This window comes from Furipterus horrens, unplaced genomic scaffold (assembly GCF_987537825.1).
Source record: "Furipterus horrens unplaced genomic scaffold, mFurHor1.1.pri manual_scaffold_6, whole genome shotgun sequence".
Lineage (NCBI taxonomy): Eukaryota > Metazoa > Chordata > Mammalia > Chiroptera > Furipteridae > Furipterus > Furipterus horrens.
Window position 1 is genome coordinate 4344975 of NW_028327176.1, and position 18550 is coordinate 4363524.

Consider the following 18550-nt stretch of genomic DNA (forward strand, 5'->3'; position numbering starts at 1 on the left):
GGGCCTCCGTTTCTTCACCTGTAGAATGGGCTGACAGTCCCGGCGTGGATGGTCAGAAGGGTGCAGCGAGGTAAGGAGTGGTGCCTTGGGACCCCGTCAGGTTTGCGCAGGTGGAGCCAATGGGTTAATCAAGCAGCACCCCTTACCTCCCCTCACCTGGCACACACTCGCCGCTGCTTCCCTCATTCCCACAGAAGGATCCCATGACACCTGGTCTATAGCAGGAGGCACCCCCACACCGACCATCTCACGTGGCATACACGAGGGGGTGGACCAGGGTTATTACTGCCCCTTCACATGCCCCCCCAAAGCAGGGGCTGCCCAAGGTCCTGCAGCAATGACTGAGGATCAGCAAGCTGGGTCCAAGACTCAGGGCCTGTCTGGGAGCCCAGCTCCTTCCTTCCTGCCCCAGGAGTCAGGTCATTGGCTCCCCTCAATGCTGTACTGGGGGTCCAGCCAGGGGAGCAGGGGGCAGAGCTGAGGGCGGCTGAGCTGGGCACAGTGCAGACCCAGGAGCTCTCTCCGCCCCACCCTGGGGCTCAGATGTACCAGACAGACACACACACACCCTCACACACACACACAGATGGCCCATGGCTTCCTGGGCACACTGGGGAGCTGCCCCGTTCCCAGGGCAACAGTCAACACAGGCAGGAGCTCAAAACACAGCTGGGGCCAACGGCTCTCCCAGTCTGGAGGGCCGGTCCCCATCGGCCACTCTGAGCTCAGAGTCCAGAGAGGTAGTGACCTCTCTCCTGGTGTCGGGAGGAAGGGGAGTCCCAGAAGAGGTCCAAGCTCGGACAGGAGTGTGCCTCTCTCTCTCCCTCCGTCTCTCTCTCTCTCTCTCACCCATGGGGAGCCACCCCACCTCTGGGCTCCAGAAAACCACATCAGCTGGGTGCCGACTGCCCCCCACCAGGCCACCAGCCTTAGTCTCCCCTGCCGCCCGGGGTGGCCCTGCCGCGGGCAGGAGAGTCGCTGGTGGCCTGGCCCCGCGGGCTGAGCAGGGGGCCCTGGCGGCTGACGGAGTGCAGCAGGACCAGCTGTGGAGGGAGCTCCTGGAGGCCGAGAAGCGGAGCCAGCAGCGCTGGTGAGTGCCTGCCTGCCCTCCTCCCCTGACCCCCGGCCTGACTCAGGGTCCAGGAAGCTTCTGGAGAAAGGGCGCCCGAGAGTGAGAGGGCGGCTAGGCCAAGGGCATTGATGGAGACGTGCTGGGGCCAACGAGCAGAAAGCACGGAAGGGGTGGGTACCAGGGAGGGTCCTGTCCCGGCCAGACTTGGGCCTAGAAAGTGGGAGGGAGAGCAGGCAGGGGTCAGGTAACGTAGCCAGTGCGTCTGCCCTGTTCATTGTGGGTCCCGTCAGTCCTTTGGAATAACCCCTCCAGTGGAACCTGGCAGGACAGAGTGCAGGGGGCGGGCCAGGAAGCTGGGACGGAGAGACTCTGGCTGGCTGACCCACGGGGACGACGTCCCGTCATGCGTTCACTGGATCCAACAACTTCTAGGGGAGCTGCTCAGCCAGGCCGCAGGGGGCACGAGAACGGCCTGGCTCCCTGGAGCCCCCTTCTCAGGACGGGGCAGCCGAAAGCAAGTGCAGAAACGACAAAAAGACCAGAAATGGACTCTAGCCTGTGGGGCTCAGGGGCTGTGAGGACCAAGGCAGAGGAGGTTGTCTTTATTATGAACCTTACAGAATTGTTTGACCTGTACAAAACAGAGTAAAATAGAAGTTAAATCACCAGCATTTTCATTCCCAGGGCTCAGAACTGGAGCTTTCTGAGAGACTACGACCCCCTGGTAAGACAGCACGTGTTCCCGTGAGCCGTGCTTGACTTGGCACGCGTGTCCACTCACTGACCACTGACTGGGGATCTGCTGTGTGCTCGGTGCTGGGATGTACAGAGACAGACAAAGCACAGTCTTGTTCCAAGAAATCTGGAGCCTGGAGGAAAAGAAAATACCTACAGGGAGCATGTAGAAATTAATCTTTCCCGGTGTTTCTGGCTTTTATTAAGATGAGCCAACTGGAAATGGGGGTGCCTGCTGCGGAACCTTTCCCCCGTTGAGAATGTCAGCAGTGAGTGGTGGCGTGTGGCGTGCCCCGTGCAGACAAGGAGCTGGGGTGTGATTCTTGGCAAACTAATTCCTGCCTCAAGGAGCACCACCTCCCCGCCATCCTACTTGGGTCATTTTCCTAAACGCAAACCTGACCGTGTCTCCCCGGCTTAAAATCCCTCAATAAGTCTGCCATCCTTGCTCACCCCACACTGAACACCCTGCACTCTCTTATCCACGCCTTTGTGCATGCTGTTCCCTGCCTGAAATGCCCTTCCCACCTTGTCAGCCTCATGGACTCTATTTATCCTGTAATACCCCATTCAAGTGCCTCCTCTCCTGGGGGGCCTCCCCTCCCTGAGCAGGCTTGGCCAGATCACTCTTTTCTTTCTTCTCCTTTTTTTTAAATCCTCACCTGAGGACATGCTTATTGATTTTAGAGAGAGGGAGAGAAACACTGATGTGAGAAAGAACCATCAATCAGTTGCCCCTTGCACGCGCCCCAGCTGGGGACCAAACCTGCATCCTGGGCATGTGCCCTGAACGGGAATCGAACCCGCGACCTTTCAGTTCACAGGAGGACACCCAGCCAACTGAGCCCTGGGCCAGGGATCTAAACCCTTCCTTTGGTGTTGCCTGTCACGTTGCCACGATTGATTTCACCAGGCGGCAGCCTCCCGAGGAGAAAGGACAAAGATGACTTCATTCCTGCGCCCCAGCCCAGCCCCCAGGAAAATGACACCCAGTTGTGCTGCATGCATGAGTAGCTGGGAGAAGGAATCTGGCCGTAAGAAGAGGAGTCAGAGAACCTCCTGGAACATGAGCAGGTCGTGGGTCAACCAACGCGGTGGCCACACGGACACAGACCAGCTCTAGGGGAGGTTTCACATCCGCACTGCTGGCCTTGCCGGGTTCCAGTCTGATCCAAGATAGAAAAGTCAGTTCATGGGACCTGAAACCCTACACCGGCTCCTGTTTCGGGCTTCCAGCTTTCCGAGTCTCTCCGTGCTGAGGGCTCCGTGGCAGCCTGGCCCCGGAAACCGGTATCGCGGCCAGCAGTGGGGCCACCTGGGCACAGCTTCCCCAGGAGAAACTGGTCCTGTCACTTCTGTCCAACATGAAGAAGCCCAGAGTTCACCACAGACGGGGGCAGGCACGGCTGTGGGCTTGGGCCGCTCCTCAGATGACTCTGAATTCCTGGGTGTTCCCACGGGTTCGCCCATCAGTTGCAGAAGGCGCCGGAATGCACGCGCACAAGCGTTTGGGGCGGCCCTCCTCATGAGATCCCAAACTGGAACAACCCCAGGACGTGAGGAATATATTCGTAGAAGCCGCACGACGAATGGAACAGCCTATGCCAGGAGGATGAATGCCCTGCAGCCCCACGAAAACACAGATCCTCTCCCACGGGTTCCCGGGTGAAAGATTCCAGACTCGGCCCCGTTTAGGGAGCGTTCACAGCCGGTGGTGTGGGTGGCCGAGGCCGGGCGGCCTTGGGGAGGCAGGGGCTGCGGGCGGAAGGAGGCCCACCCTGTTCGGCATCGTGACCCGGGAGGGGCCCCGGGCACAGTCACGTGCGTGAGCCCGTGCGGCTGAGCGGCAGCGTTCACGTGCTTTCCTGGGTGCCTGTTAAACGTTGGGTAAAAGCTCCCCGAGAACCACAGCCGGCCCCCACGGCCGCACAGCCCGGCGGGCGAGCGCGCATTGAAGCGACGGGTCTCCCCGCGCGCAGCCGCTCGAGAGCTGGCGCTTTTTTCAGCGGAAAGACGGCTGTTACTGCTGTTGACTTTTCTCATAAAGGGACCTCCAGAGCTCTGTTTGAGGTTCAGGGTGATCCTGTGGGCGCTTGTGTTCAGGGGTGGGTTTCACTCTGATTGATCCGCGTGCAGCTCGGGTGCGCTGCGCCCCGAGGGTCCCGTCATGTAGCACGTCGCTGTAACAATGCTAATAAACGTCTCTTTGTCTAAAAACAACACAACCCGTGGCGCTCCCGCCATGGGAAGCAGCGTCCTGGGTGTTCTCCAGCCGTGTGACACGAACTGTCCCCTCTCCCCAGGGCAATAAGAAGGAGCCCGTGAAGCTGCTGGAGCACGTGCCTCTCTTCTCCGACACTGTCCCCCATTCCACGAACCGGGTCGTGGGCAGCAGGGTAGACACGCCTCTGGGGAAAGCCCTCATCGGCCTGGACTTCTTCTTCGTGGAAGGAGTGCGGAGGAAGAAACTGGAAGACGAGCTGCAGCCTGTCTAGGAGGAGGCCCGCAGGCCCGCCCCAGGTGGGTGTGGGGGCAGGGGGAGCCCCGTCACCGTCCCCAAGTCCTTCCAGCTGGTGACACTCATGAAAGGCTAGAGAGACATCCAGTGGGTGTGTGCTGCAGAAACACACACACACACACACACACACACACACAAACACACACGCCGTCCTGGCACTCCTCACCCTCCTAAGGGTACAGAAGAGCCTCTGGGTCACATGTGCCTGGATGTCCCAGCTGGGGTGTTCCAGCTGGAACCTGAACACTCTCCTACGGGGCCCATGCCCAGCTCCACCTAGAGGAACCCGCCCCGTCCCCCCAGCTTCAGGAGCAAAGTCAGTGCCCACACATTCCAACGGTTTGCTAGTTTGTACATGATAGGGAAGTACCATGTATTGAAGAACTGCGTACCTCTCAATAACCTTATTGGGTAGGTACAATTATCCCTATTTAAAAAGGTTGAAATGGCAGCCTAGGGAAGTTAAGGGCTTGCCCAAGATTGTGCACCCTGTAAGGGCCCGTGCTGGGAGGGCAGCAGAGGCTGTGCGACACCCGAGTCCCACATGCCCACCTCCGCCACACCCGGGCGCTCCCGCAAAGCAGCCAGCGCAGGGTGGGGTGCAGAGCCGGGCAGCGATCCGCGTTCCGCAGCCCCGCCTCGGCCGCTGGCCTGGACAGATGACTCCTGTCAGCGTTTGTTCCACGCCAGAGAAGCAGGGCTCTGCCTCTCCGGGGCCCCAGCACGGGCAAGGCGGCCGGGCCTGGGGCCCAGGTCCTGGCCACCCCTGGGATAAACAGAGCCCGACATGGGCGGCAAGAAGAGGGAGTCTCCGCCATGTGCCCGGCCCGGGAACTTCCAACCAGGACCATGTGGCCCGGGGACCAGCCTTCTTGCTTCAACCCATCAGCGAGGCAGCATATTGACAGCGGAACTCTGATGCACCGCAGGCGCCGCAGATTCTAGATGCTTCTGTAGCTGCTGCTGCTGCTTCAGCCTTTCACCCCCCTGAGAAAGCTGCTTCCTCATTTTATGTCTCCTGTGAGCAGTGACTGTCGCTGATTCAGTCCAACGGGCTGGAGGCTGGCGCGGTCCCACTTCGCAGCGGCATCTCAGGAGCAGCCGCTCAGTCACCTGCTGTGACTGCCCTTGCCAATGACACCTGAAATCATGCCGCCATGTACCCAAGATGCAAGCAGGGAGAGCAGACGTGCTCGTCCCCTTGCTCCCGCCCTCCTCCCCGCGCGCCTCTGGGGGCTAATCCAAAAAGCGTATCTAAGGGTGGGTCAGACTAAATCACAGGACTAACGGTCCGGGTGTAGCTGCCTAGGAGAAAAGATACACTTGGATTTTTAAAAAAGTGACGAGTATAATTTTTAAAGCTCCAGAAGGAATGATTTATTTACCTTTAGATTTAGACACCACGTTTCCCTGCTGGTTCCAAGCAGGAGTTCTAGGATTAACTGCAGTTTATATTTTTAAATGATACTTTATGTAACTGAAAACTAATCACATTAAAACAGTTTTAAGACCCAGAGTTTGAAATATGAATGGCTGTTTTACACAGGAACCCAAAACGACTAATAAACACCATTTATATACTGCATATATACACACCAGAATAATGCCATTCGATTTTAAGGGGACAGAGTGCTTTTAAATGTTAGGGTTTATAAAATTTTATAGAAAAAAACACTGTACAATAATCTTGCCATGTTTAGAATATGCTACTATAATGAGAATAAAACCCATAAGAACTTAGAAGAACCCAGCAATACCCTTTACTGCATATATTTTCAATACACAAAACCTGGCCGAGGTAAGCTCTATTTTATACCAAGTTCTAATTACAGTTAGTTGTGAGGATGTGGCCCTTTTTAAAATGTCAGCATGGCGCCTGAATCAGAACGTGAACTGCTTCGTCGTGGAGAATGTACCCAATAGGACCCTTTGTTAGGAATTACTTAAAGGCACAGTGTGAAGCTGAAGGACTACTTTGGTATGTGAACTCAAGCCAGGCACATTTTTGCGTGCCCGGATACACTTGCTGTAAGTAAAGTTGGACTGTACCCGATACAATAAGGCCCCCCTCTTACACCTGTGGTCTAATTAAGATGTTAGTCCCAGAAAGTGAACCCTGGTAATTTATTATAATTCCTCTTCTGACTGAGCAGAACCCTACTCCAAGCCCCTCTGTGCGGTGGAGAGGCCATTTCTTACAGGCATCTGAGAGCTGAAAAACAGCTGTAGTAGCTCTTTGGAGAGAACTTCTTCATGACTTTTATGGGTCAAAGCGATCTCAGGTTGGGCTCTTGGATGATCTCCATCAATCACGTCTGAGCCCTAATTACCCGGCAAAGTGGGGGACTTGTGGGGGTGGAAATCACGTTCAAACAAGCATTTGAACGGCTCTTTCTGGTCTGAAATACCTTTGGCTTCAACATTTCTGAAATGATTGACTACATTTATAAAAGATCTTGACTTTGCGACGAGGTTTTCTTTCCTTTGGTTCAGTTACTCGAGCTCTGCTTTGTGTGTAAAAATCACGTATCCATCACTCAGCCTTCACAACGGCCTTCCGGTAGCGAAGGACGGTCGCCGTCACCCACAGGTTCAAAGCCAGCATGATCACAAAACGCGTGAGGACTGCCATCAGTCAAAAAGGAAAAGGACAGAGTGAATACTGCTGGACATAACAGAACAAAGTCATTCTGCTCTAGAAACCTAAATAAAGCTTCACTCCACCCCCCTCCCCCCACCCCCCCAAAAATGAAAGCTGAAACTACGATCATGGGAACGTGAACAACTTTAGTTCCAAATCTTTCTGGAAAAATGAGCCCCCTCCTGTCATGACTACCACTGGCCACTTGGCCTGACTTCACAAATAATAACTGATCATTTTCAATGTTTAAATTGGGGGACTCTGGCTCTGGCTGATACCACTTTAAGACTGACTGATTTGTCAGGGCAGCAAGCAGGGTGTCAGAACACTATGCAGAGGAGAGGCGGCACGGAGCGCTCCGTCACGGCAGTTCCGAAAACCAGCACAAACGTCACAGCCTACTTTATAGTGAGGTGACCGGGCAACACGGCTCTTTAGAGAAAAGGCAGCAATGGTGACCTGAGGCAGGACCCCCTGCTGAGTGAGGGTTTTGAGACGCCAGGTGTCTCTGTGGCGGTGGACCCCCTCCTCTAGCTAAGCGGCCCTGAAGGGGCATCCCCTGACACACCCGTCCCACACAGGAACGGCTGTCACCTTAGGCACAAAACAAATCACAGTCAGCACCTTCTCCACCTTTAGAGCTTAATTTTCAATGTCTAGGTCGGTCTTGTTTCATTATGTCTGACTCTTCTTTCCATGCAGAGACTTTGGGGCCCGTGGCGCAGGTGCAGGCTGCCTCCTTCCCCCCTTTCACTTGACCCAAGGTGGCCTCTGACTGCCACACTCTGACCCCCCTCAGAGCTGGTGGAAAGCATCCCAGCCAAAGCTCCGGCCTCCAGGAAGGGGCTCACGCGCACCCCGCTGCTCTGCGGCGATATTTCTCCCGTCACAATGAGCTTGCTGGCTTCAAGAGGGTCTCAGTGTCCGGAACACACTTCACAGGAGGGGTGATCCCATCTATTTTAATCATTTTCCAAAATGTTTTTATGTGGACAGTTTGGGAGTTAAAAGCTCAGCCTAAGGAATGACTAATTTTTTCAGCGTAACCCAAGTATCTTCTCCTCTATCTAACCTTTTAAAAGAAACTTGGACACGGAGTCAAATGATTCCCCAGCTTTACGAGAGGACCACTGCCTGTGGGCAATTGTCCGAGGCCCCCCCTTTCCCCCTCCTCCTCAGCACCCCTCCCCGACGCCCCCCTCCTCCTCAGACCCCTCCCCGACAACCCCCCCCCCCCCCCGGGCTCCCCCAGCACTCTGGCCTTGCACTAGCTTTCCGTGCGCTTTGCTTTGCTCCTGGTGGCTCCTCCCAGGCTCCTCCCTCCTCCCCAGCTCCCACTCCTCTGCAAACTGATCTTCCCCGCCCCCCAGGTTCCCGTCAGTGGCTCATTCTGTCGTTTCACAAGTTTTTCTGCAGCTAACTGTGCGTTCACTTTACTCCCCATTTCCACTGCGGGAGTGGGAGCCCCACGGAGGTGGGAACTGACTCTGGTGTGCACATGCCCTGGCAGGCAGACGCTTAGCTCAGCACTAAACGGTCGCTGACGGAGACCAGGAGTCCACCGTGGCCCACCTTGAAGTGTATTCCCCAGTGGGGCTAAGGGAACCTCTTCAACCCTAAGACCCTTGCAAACGAAGGAGGCAAAATGGCACCACATGGAAACAGGGGCAGAAAAATATCTGGCTTACCTGTAAGATCATTGGTGGTCATTAGGGTTGTTATTATTCTGGCTGTAAAAGAAAATATTAAGTAATGAATAGCGACTCCCTTGCTGCCCAGACATGTTGGTACTTAGCTAGTGTCTTTCCCTTTTAAATACAGGGACATGCGCTAACTGTCCCTGAAAGATGCTGGTGGTGCGGAACACTAAGGAGCGCCAGGTCTCAGAAAAGACATCCAAGCCAGCCATGCCTCCTGGCCAGCGGTTTGGAAGCTGCTGATGGAGCAGAAGCCCCTCCTGTAGGGTGACTTAGTGCCACCCAGGGGAGCGGGGATTGGGGGAGGCCGAGCGCCCCCCCCCACCTATGTGCCACTGTACACGCCCCCACCCCAAAAAGCAATGTTGAAAACCTCAGTTACATATTGAGCTTCTGGTAAGGTATCATGTAAAAAAAAAGGCTCCCACTAACTAACGACGTTTTTAAATTACTGCACTCTGCCCCCCCCCATTTTATTTAATAAAGGAAACCGAGGCCCCAGGAAAGGTTACGATTTTCCTAAGGGTCTAACTAGACTAACGGTTTCGTTTAATTCATTTTTCTGTCTAGCACTTCCCTTAGGAAACACTTAGGAAATCGGAAGAGTTTAAACCGACCCACGGGAATCGGGAGTGACAGAGTCGTCATTCCCACCGCTCAGGGCCTGCCTTTCCTGACCCCAAACCTGCCCACGCAAAGCTGCCCTCGGCCTCAAGGTTAGCCCTTAGCATTTACTGACATAGCAGCTCTTTGGTCTTATCTTCCAACTAAACTGAGCCCCTGAAAGGCAGAGGCCAATTTTGATCATCCGCAGATTTACACACAGGTGCCTTGTGAAGAGTTGCTGATTAAATCAGATGCTTAAAGAGCAAAGATGGGTCCCGCACAGATGGGGAGAAGATTCCCCCCAGTTAAGAAAGTGGCCAACTAGGATTCTCCAGCAAACTCTTAAAAAAAGGCTTGTCATAAATGGTACATGGTGGTAGCAGGCTGCAAGGTGCACTGGAAACAGCCACGAGAGGAAAGTGGGGTAAGTGCAAAAATGCACATTTCACTCATTTCTGAGTCGGTGCTGAAGTCATTAGCCTCACCCGTCGGAAAGGGAAGCTGGGTTTGAGACCCGTTTCTTTTTTCCCATAAAATCACAGGCTTCCATTTACCATCTATTCAACAAACATTTAAGAACTTGGTAAGCACAGAACGCTGTGCAAAACAGATTGAGGTTTAATACATGGTCTCTGCAGTTACAAGTTCCCAAGATCTCCTAAAAGAAAATGTAATAAGCAATACTTACCGATGAAAATATCTCGAGATAAAGTTAGAGAGCTAGTGAGTAACACATGAAATTAACAAGCCCAGAAGTCATATAAATGTAACTATGCATATATATTTGTATATATGACACAGTAACAGAAACTAAGAAACTAGTAATATATCTAATTAGCTATATTTAAGAAATCATAGACATATTTCTTTCTACATATGGCACAATACCCCTTCAATGTTTTTAAGCGACAGATGAAACTCAGGGAGTGTCAATTTTAAATAACTTTGGACATAAAGACCCCTACAAGCAACCGTAAGATATAGAAGAAACACAAAGGAGTATAATTCAAATACCTAAAACTTCTAAATCTAATTGATGGGAACTTTTTAAGTGCTTCTACCCAAACATAGCCCCTTTGTATTTTAGGTATAATAGTTCCTGCAAGAATCCAAGTGAATAGTGGGAAATCTCAAGTTACGAGCAAGCTACGGCTTCAGAAAACCCCATGGCTGCCAGTTATGTTCATCCTGAAAAGCTGGTGTTTAATTCTCATCTCTTTAATCTGTTCCATGGTAAAGATTCAAAATCTTAAACCACATTAGTGGATTCAGTATAATCATTCTCCTGATGCCTTTCAAAGAACGGAGAGGCCTCAATATTACGCTCAATTTCAGGTGAAAGGTGGGCTTTCACATTTTTTAGCGGCTCGAGTTGGGCGCTGGCAGGAAATGGAGTGTAGCCGGCGCTAAGGCCGCCTCGTGCACGCTGGCCCCCTAGGAGGGCTATCTGAGTAGCAACTGGCAGAGGACTGAAGCCGGAGGGGACTAGGCACCTCTTGGACCCCGCGGGAACGGGCTCCGCTGGGCGGATGCTGGGTGCTGGGAAGCACCCCCCCCCCAACCCCCGCGAACCCCCACCCCGCCCCTGCCGAGTGTCCCTCTCACTGGCGCAGGTGTAGGAAGCCAGGCCCCAGGTCAGGGCGCTCACGGCCCCCGAGTCCCGGCTCTTCCACAGGCACTGCAGCTGGGCGAACTTGCTGGCCGCGCTGATGAGCGTGCAGAAGTTCTGCGTGCGGATACAAACGGGAGAAAGTTAGGAGCCCCTTCGTGACAAAAAGGGCACCAGAGCCTGAACGCACTTCTGAAGCCACAGTTTCAGGTCAACTAAGGACCGATTTGTACAAGGGAAAAACCCAATTTAGTGAGAGATTGCAGCAGCGAGTGAGCCCTTCTCTCTCTAACCCACCAACGCCACCGCCGGGGAGCAGCCGCAGGCCTGGCGCTGGTGCGGAGAGGGGGTGAGAAGCCACACTGGGCCCCAGGCCCATCCACCCGCACCTCCGAGATTATCTGTCTATTTATCTAAAGAGAGACAGAGAGACGGAATTGTGTTCTGGAGCATGGGGAAGGCCACGCTGCTTTGACCTGACGGGTCTTCCAGCCACTGCGGCAGCTGGGGCATCAGCCCTGAATTCCTGGCTCCTGTACGGAGCCCAGGTGGTGCCGCATCAGGCCCGGGCACCCGCGAGGAGAGACTGTCACCAGCCCGCCCGCTGCTGGGCCCACCCTGAGTGCAGCCGAAGGGAGGCAGGCGGATGCCAGGAGCGCCCGGGAGCAGACATGGCCTCCGCCCAGGCTGTGCCAGGGACGCAGGAACAGAACGGGGAGGAGTATTCAGATTCCGGACGTATTTTGAAGAATAACTGTGGGAGCTGAGAAAAAGAGAAGCTGAGGTGGGTCCAAGCCCGGGGGTTCTGGCCTCAAGGGGGAAGATCGATCGGGGTTGCTGTTCATAGAGACGAGGCTGCAGGACGGGCACGGCTGGAGGCCAGACGCTCGTGCTGGCCGTGAGAAGTGGAGACCTCTGTGGTTCCGCCATCCACAGAGCGTGCTGGAGCCCTGGGGCCTCTCCTCAGGAAGTCGGGGAGACGAGGAGGACAGGTGGCAGGGGCACCAGGCGGCCAGGTGGCCTGGAAGCCCAGTGAACAAAGCGAGGAGGAGTCTCATCTGTGGCGTCCAGCTGCAGAGGCGCTCGGGGAGAGCCGAGGACCACTCCTGGCTTTAGTGGAGGAGTGGCCGGTTTCTCTTCTGTCTCCCAGGGGAGCACTTGTTCTGCTTTCTGGAACAGTCGTGGCCCGTGGCTGTCCCTCGGGAAGTCCTTGTTGAATAACTAAACCTCCACAACCAAGCAATCCGGCAAATGTAAGGGCAGCGGAGAACACAGGGCGATGGGGCAGAGAGAAGGGCTCACTCGGATGGGGACCGTGGGCCGGCCTGGGGTCCCCTCTGACGGCAGGTCACACTGGGAGCTGGGTGCAGGTGGCTTGGGGGACTGACCCGAGCCGGGGAGACCTGGAGGGAAGGAGGCTCTTGAGCAGCCTGGTGACCTGAACGGCGGAGGAGGGGGCACTTGGAAGGAGAGCAGCCAGGACCAGGGCCGGCAGACGCAGGTGTAGCATGGAAGGTGGCGGGGCAGGCGGGAATTGTGCTCACTGGGATCCACGCAGGGCCCTGTCCCCGCGAGCCAGCCAGCAGGACCGCGTTCTGGTAGGCTGCCCACCGGATAGTCTACGGTGCCTGCCAAACACGCTACCAGATTCGTGTTCCAGGAGAAAACACCATCCTTAGAATCATGAAGGCGCTTCCTCTGGGGACAGAACCGGGGCCTGGACAACACGCATTATTCTTGCTCAACGGCAGGCGGCCAGGCTCCTCTGTAACAGAGTCTAACACGGAGCAGGCCTGGCAGGGAGAGGAGGCGTGGACTGCCAGGAGAGCACGTCTGCGCAGCACTGGGGGCCTGTCTCTGGTGAACACACTGAGCATGTGAGTTGCCAGCTTAACCCCGAGAGCACGGGTTAGGGCTTCTGGGGACAGGGTTCTCCGTCTGAACTGGTCCTTGCTTTCAAAAGCCACAGGACTGGAACCTGGGTTTTCACGAATTCAGACAGCACCCTCCCCTATGGGATCTAGGGCTTTCTGAAGCCCGAGCTCTTTCTCCTCCTCTCTGTGGCTCCAGGACCCTCAAGCCAGCATCCTGTCCCCAACGCACCAGTGCCTGCCACGGGGTAGGCACCATGAAACCACTGGGGACCGCGACAGCACAGAGCCTGTGTGCACCCCAGGCTGGTGACGGAGAAGGAAACTTATTTTATGAACTATCAGGGCACCGGGTGCATTCACTGAGCACTCAGGGCACAGAAGAAACCAAACACCCTGCAGTCTTTGACCTCTGGCCCTGGTTCCTGCCTGGTCTGTATCATCCCAAACAGCCAGAACCACACCCGCTCGGCCATCAGTAGCAGCTCCTGCGGTCCTAGAAGACTTTTTGGAGGGTGGGCTGATTAGGCAAATAAAAATACCAGGCACCCAGTTGAATTTGAACTTCAGATCAACAGCAAGTAATTTTTTTAACATAAATATGCCCTGTGCTATATTTGGGACATAATTATACTAAAAAATTATTCACTGTTAACACGGAACCCTACTTATTTGCTCTCTCACTAAGTTGAAACATAACACAGTTTTAAGTCCACTTTCCGAGAAGGGGTCAAGAGAAGATGTTGGGGGAGAACGAAGGGGGTGAAATTCACGAGTTGGGTGTGGCCGGCAGTGCCTGTGACCAGCCATCAGCCCTCATCCGTCTCTTCCTGTTGGGTGGGAACGTCTGCTTCCCTCGCCTGGGAGAGATCTCTGGTCCGACGCTTCCGGACCCCCTATCAGGATTCTATTCTCATAGCGGGGGAATTTTTGGCCCTTACTCAGGAGGGGGAAAAAGTATAGGGCTTCCCCTTTTCCAAGGAGGACAAAACATCGGGGGAGGGGAGAACAAATTTAGCAAAATAATGAGTATGTGGCCAATGTGTAGTTATTAACCGGACAGGAGGCTCTTTAACTTACACTCAGTCCTTCATCCATGCTGCTGCCAACTACCCCTCAGTCTTGTTCTCTAGACGCCCACAAAGGAAGTAACGAACTCCATACACCGGAGTGAGAATAATGCCTTTCACTATCTGGAGAGCACTGCACCTCCTCTCCACTGTCCTCTGGCGCAGCTGGAAAATGAGGCTCACCATTTGATCTATCGAGCTCTGTGCAGGGCAGGTGGCAGGTGGCAGGGAGAGGACAGAGGGACTGGCCACTATTTCCTGGCCGGGACTCACCATGGCCAGGTCTATGATCCACTTCTGCAGGGCGAGGAGGAACCACGACGTCACGAATCTTACCGAGCATTAAGGAAGTGGCTGGGCTGGGGCTCCACCCGCCTGCGCCCCCTGCCCATAGGGTTCCACCTAGAAGCCAAGTGTGGAAGTGGCTGGCCTGGGGCTCCACCCGCCTGCGCCCCCTGCCCGTAGGGTTCCACCTAGAAGCCAAGTGTGGAAGTGGCTGGGCTGGCAGCTCTGCTAGAACTTGTCAGAATCATAGAAGACCAAACCGGTTTTAAGTGCACACGTGCCAGGAGTCCAAACGAACAGAAGCAGATCAGGGAAGAAAAGTAGTGAGAACCCTGGGACTGTGGGCTGTTCCTGGGGTTGGGAACATCCCAGAGGATTTTAACGTCTGGCTTAATCCCCAGTCATGCAGAGTCATGTCCAAGTTCAGCGCTCACAAGAGCGGCCCACCTTAGGAAGTAGGCATCTCCTGCAAAACTGGTGTCCCGTGAGACTCTGTCCTGACTTCCCCCCTTTTCACTAACTCCGGGGTGAAAGTGATCCAGCGGGGACTGTGAAGCTGGCAGACAGGAGGAGGGATGTTTGCTTTTCACCGGGCTCAGTGATGCTGAGGGACAGAGAGCACAGCCAGAAGCTGAAGCAAACCCAGGCCAGGACGTGCCAGGCAGTGAGGGACTGTCCACGACTCCGCTGTGACCTTGGTGGGCAAGCTCACTTCTCTCTCCACCATGGTTTGCTTGTCTGCTAAATGGACTTAACACGCCTGCCCTGTCTCCCTACTCAGTGCCTGTGGCTCACCTGGAGGGACCCAACAGGTGGCTGTGATTTTTATTAAGAGCGTTATTTAAGTGAAGGGACTGAAATAGACTGTGCTCTGTGCTAAAAGTCGGGAAACTCACTACCAGGAACCTGGCCCACACCAGAAAGGCAGACTGTATCTAGGAAGATGAGACTTGGTTTTAAAAAGTCTCCAATTTAATTTTTGAAACTAACTTTTGTGGTATTTTTTTGTCCAATATCATACCACTGCGCCTCATTTCATTCATTCCTGATAGATAGTTTCTAAAACTTAACCACCGCTAGCAGCTCGTAAGATCCTAGCGATGACTTTTTTGTAGGGTGGCCAGAGTTAGCAGATAAAAACACAGGGCACCCAGTTAAACTCGAATTCCAGATCCTGATCCATATCCCATGTGGACCGTGGGCCCCCAGAGGTGCCCTGGTCTCAGAGGGGAGGCCCCCGAGCAGGGACCGTACAAGGGCTCACATGCAGTCCTGGACTTGGGATTCTTTTGAGTTTAACCAAAAAATCACGTAGGCCGCCGAACAGTGCATACTGTTAGCGGGGGCACCCCGGGGCCCATCTCCGACTCTCAGGTGCCAGAAGGATACAGGGCGAGGTAGGGCGCCGCCCGGTACACGCTCCCGTGGAAGTGGAACACGCACAGCAGGAGGACGATATCTGGAGGGAGAGGCTCCGGGTGAGAGGGAGGAGGGGCCCCAGGGCCGCGCTGGGCACGGAGGGCTCGCTTACCTTGGGCAATGAGAACGGGGTACTCCAGGTAGGTCAGCAGCGGGTACTCGTAGTAACACTGGTACCGGAGAAACACCAGGAACCTGAGGAGAGGGGGGCACCCCTGAACTGGGGCTGACGGGAGGGGGAGGCCCGCTGCACCCAAGAGCACAGGTGGGTTTGCCAAACCTTAGAGCTGGGGGCTGCAGCCCACAGAGGTCAAGGAGGGAGACTGAGAAAAGGATGGGACGTTAATGTAATCAACTCCACGACTTCTGGGGCATCCCGTAATCTGCACGGTCTCTGTCAAGTTCCTTAGGATGGTCACTTACAAACGATTCTTACAGAGGGCAATCCGCTGACCAGGATTACAAAACAGACAGGTCTGCCTGTCCCCAAAGCTAGAAGCTTCCGCTGGACAGCTGTTCCAGGAAGAGCCAAATGACAGCAGCCTCCTGTTGGGCAGCTCCCCCGGCAGTCTGTCCGGGACCCCCCAACCCATAACCACCCCCACCCCTGCCAGCTCCCAGGGTCCCCTCGGTGCCTAGCCCTCTCACTAGCGTCACTCTGCTCGACCCCAATCTCCAAGTGCATGCTGACCAGGGCAGGACCCTTGGACGAGCCACCGGGCCAGGACCTTTGGACAAACCAGCGGTCCAGGGGAGCCGCATCCCACTGCCTCAGGGCTGAGTCTGGCTAAGGTAAAGGGGTGGATAAAGTAAGATACATGCAGGCAGGGTGAAGGTCGAGCCCTCACCCCTTTTATCTTGGGAAGGAGTGGCAGGGTGTGGGCAGGCTCCTGGCTGTACAGGCACGTCAGTCTCCCCTCATCTTCCCCAGCTCAGGGACCCTCCTAAGGGACTGAGGCCCTTCTCCCTGGCCTTCCACCCTCCAGCACGTGCCCTCTGCCTCCTCACTCTGCCCCCCACCTGAACAGACACTAGGGCCCCTTTGAGCCAGTGTCCCCCATCGTCCAGGGACCCTCTACTCTCCAATCCCAGCCATCCAGCTGGGACCCATGTGGCAGGGTCACACACAAACCCGTGAGAGGTCACATGTTCCTCCCCCTACCCCCAACCCCACCCCTTGGCCAAACTTTTCCAGACAAAGCTCCTTGGGGTGGGAGCCCAGAGCAGGTCCCCTCAGGGCCTGGGCCCCTCATTCCTCTCACCACCAGGTCTCCTCCACCTCCCTCCTTTCCAGCCTGCAATCCCTGTCTGATCCTGGGGTCCACCCACACAGCTGCCCCTCCAGGGAGGGCAGGCCCTCAGAACCTCTGGGATATATGTGGGGGCGGGGGGCTGGGCTGGCAGCAGAGAAGCAGGGAGAGGCCAGCCCAGCCAGGGACGAGGGGTTGACCGCTGGGTGTCACATGCCAGTATTTCCCACTGTGCGTGTGCACCTAGATCTTTAAACGCCGAGTCAGGGCACGCACCCTGGGCTTGTGGTGGGTGCACCATCTCTAGCAGCAGCGTCTGCTGCTCTACCGCCCACCCTCCAGGCAGGGAAGCAAGTGCCCCTTCTCCACGCACTGTCTCCAAAGAGCTCTCCACCCTCAATCCGCCCCACCCAACCCCCCAAACGCGGAATTTAAAAAAGCCACAGGATCCTTGGAGACGTCCGACCCCTCATTTTACAGGGGAGGAAACCGAGGTCTGAGACAGGGGGCGAAGGTAGCGGGTGAGTTTAGGGGTGATGTGCTGTCAAACCCCTGTTAAGGAGGGGGATCCTCGGGCCAATGCACCCCTAGGCAAGTCCATCCTCCTGCGAACTCACAGGGCGCACCCTGATGTGCGTGCACGTCGGACTTCCAGCTGGTACAGCCCGCCACGGTGGCTGTACGTCCGCTACTTTTACAGGGCTGCCTGGGCACACCAGCATCATCGCAGACCTGCGAGCAATGCGGTGCCTGTGACAGTGCCAAGGCCAACAGGCCACTAGGCCATGGAAATATTTCAGCTCCATTTTAACCTTATGGAACCACCGCGGGATTTGCGCACCCCTGTTGACCCAAACGTCGTTATGCGACAGGTGACTGTATAGGAGTCTCCAGGGGCAAGCGGCCTTGCTCAGTCAGCGGTTGGTTTTGTCACTAACGTGGGGGGGGGGGGGCGGCGACACTCTGGGCGTCGGTTTCCGCATCTGTAAAGTGGGTGTGCGCCATCAGTGCCTTCCAGGTTGGTGGGCAGCAAATAACGAGGCGCCGTGAGTGGCCCCCGGAAGGGCCCTGCCCGCGGTCGGGGGTTCCCGGCCCCGCCCCCCGGCCCTATTTCATAGCTCCCGCCGGCTGGGGGCGATGGAGGAAGGGCACCCCGGCCGCCAGGGCCCTTACCCCACCAGCTCCAGAAGCAAACTCGGGAGGCTGAGGCCCCGCGCGCTGCGCGCCGCCAGCAGGGCGGAGATCTGCGGCAGCTTGAGCGCCGCGCACACGCCCAGCGTGCTCCAGTTGCAGAACCCCAGCAGCACCGTGGCCATGGCGCCGGCGGCTCGGGGGGTCGTGGGGCTCGGGGCTCCGCGGACCGGGCGCGGCGCGAGAGGCGGCCGCTCAGCACTCGGACGCCGGGCTCGCCCAGCCCTTCCGCCTTCCCTGGCCGCGGGCCAGCGCCGACGCCCATGGCCGCCCCGCCGGGATCCGCCCCACCCGGGTCTGCGCCCTCGACCCCGCCCCGCCCAGGTTGGCCCCTCCCCTCCCCGGGGCCCCGCCCTCTGATCCCGCCCCTCCCCGAAGGCCCCGCCTACCCAGGGACCCGATTGGTCTGGGCCTCCCCGCCGCGCCCCCTCCCGGCCCGTCCCCCCGGAAGGATGAGGAAGCAGGTTTTCGGAAGCGTCTCCGAGGAGGAACTTCCAGCTGCTCGCTGAACAGTTCTCTGCGAGGGGGCTGCTGCCACCGCCTCCGCCACTGTGGCTGTGACCGGGAAACCGCCCCCTCGGGAAGC

The 18550-nt window shown here is 56.3% G+C and overlaps 2 protein-coding genes across 2 annotated transcripts; one reads left to right on the forward strand and one right to left on the reverse strand.

The window, feature by feature from the left end:
- The first annotated feature begins 835 nt into the window (after positions 1–835).
- CIMIP5 (ciliary microtubule inner protein 5) lies at positions 836–4451 on the forward strand. The gene is made up of 3 exons (XM_090280913.1): positions 836–1090; positions 1757–1796; positions 4111–4451. Exons 1-3 carry the CDS (start codon positions 852–854, stop codon positions 4300–4302), a joined length of 471 nt encoding a protein of 156 aa, XP_090137039.1. The 5' UTR covers positions 836–851; the 3' UTR covers positions 4303–4451.
- A 1979-nt stretch (positions 4452–6430) lies between these two features.
- Positions 6431–18146, reverse strand: SLC66A3 (solute carrier family 66 member 3). The gene is made up of 7 exons (XM_090280912.1): positions 17947–18146; positions 15636–15718; positions 15494–15563; positions 14093–14150; positions 10875–10995; positions 8655–8696; positions 6431–6950 (listed from the first exon to the last, which is right to left on the reverse strand). Exons 1-7 carry the CDS (start codon positions 18087–18089, stop codon positions 6859–6861), a joined length of 609 nt encoding a protein of 202 aa, XP_090137038.1. The 5' UTR covers positions 18090–18146; the 3' UTR covers positions 6431–6858.
- Between the last annotated feature and the right edge of the window lie 404 nt (positions 18147–18550).

Excerpts from the sequence above, each read along its gene's own strand:
- CIMIP5 (XM_090280913.1), top strand. The coding sequence starts at position 852 with ATGGGGAGCCACCCCACCTCTGGGCTCCAGAAAACCACATCAGCTGGG. Across the intron at positions 1,091-1,756 it reads AAGCGGAGCCAGCAGCGCTG|GGCTCAGAACTGGAGCTTTC; the intron begins GTGAGTGCCTGC and ends TTTCATTCCCAG. Across the intron at positions 1,797-4,110 it reads TGAGAGACTACGACCCCCTG|GGCAATAAGAAGGAGCCCGT; the intron begins GTAAGACAGCAC and ends CCCTCTCCCCAG.
- SLC66A3 (XM_090280912.1), bottom strand. The coding sequence starts at position 18,089 with ATGGCCACGGTGCTGCTGGGGTTCTGCAACTGGAGCACGCTGGGCGTG. Across the intron at positions 10,996-14,092 it reads GGATCATAGACCTGGCCATG|AACTTCTGCACGCTCATCAG; the intron begins GTGAGTCCCGGC and ends ATCCGCACGCAG. Across the intron at positions 6,951-8,654 it reads GACCACCAATGATCTTACAG|TCCTCACGCGTTTTGTGATC; the intron begins GTAAGCCAGATA and ends GACTGATGGCAG.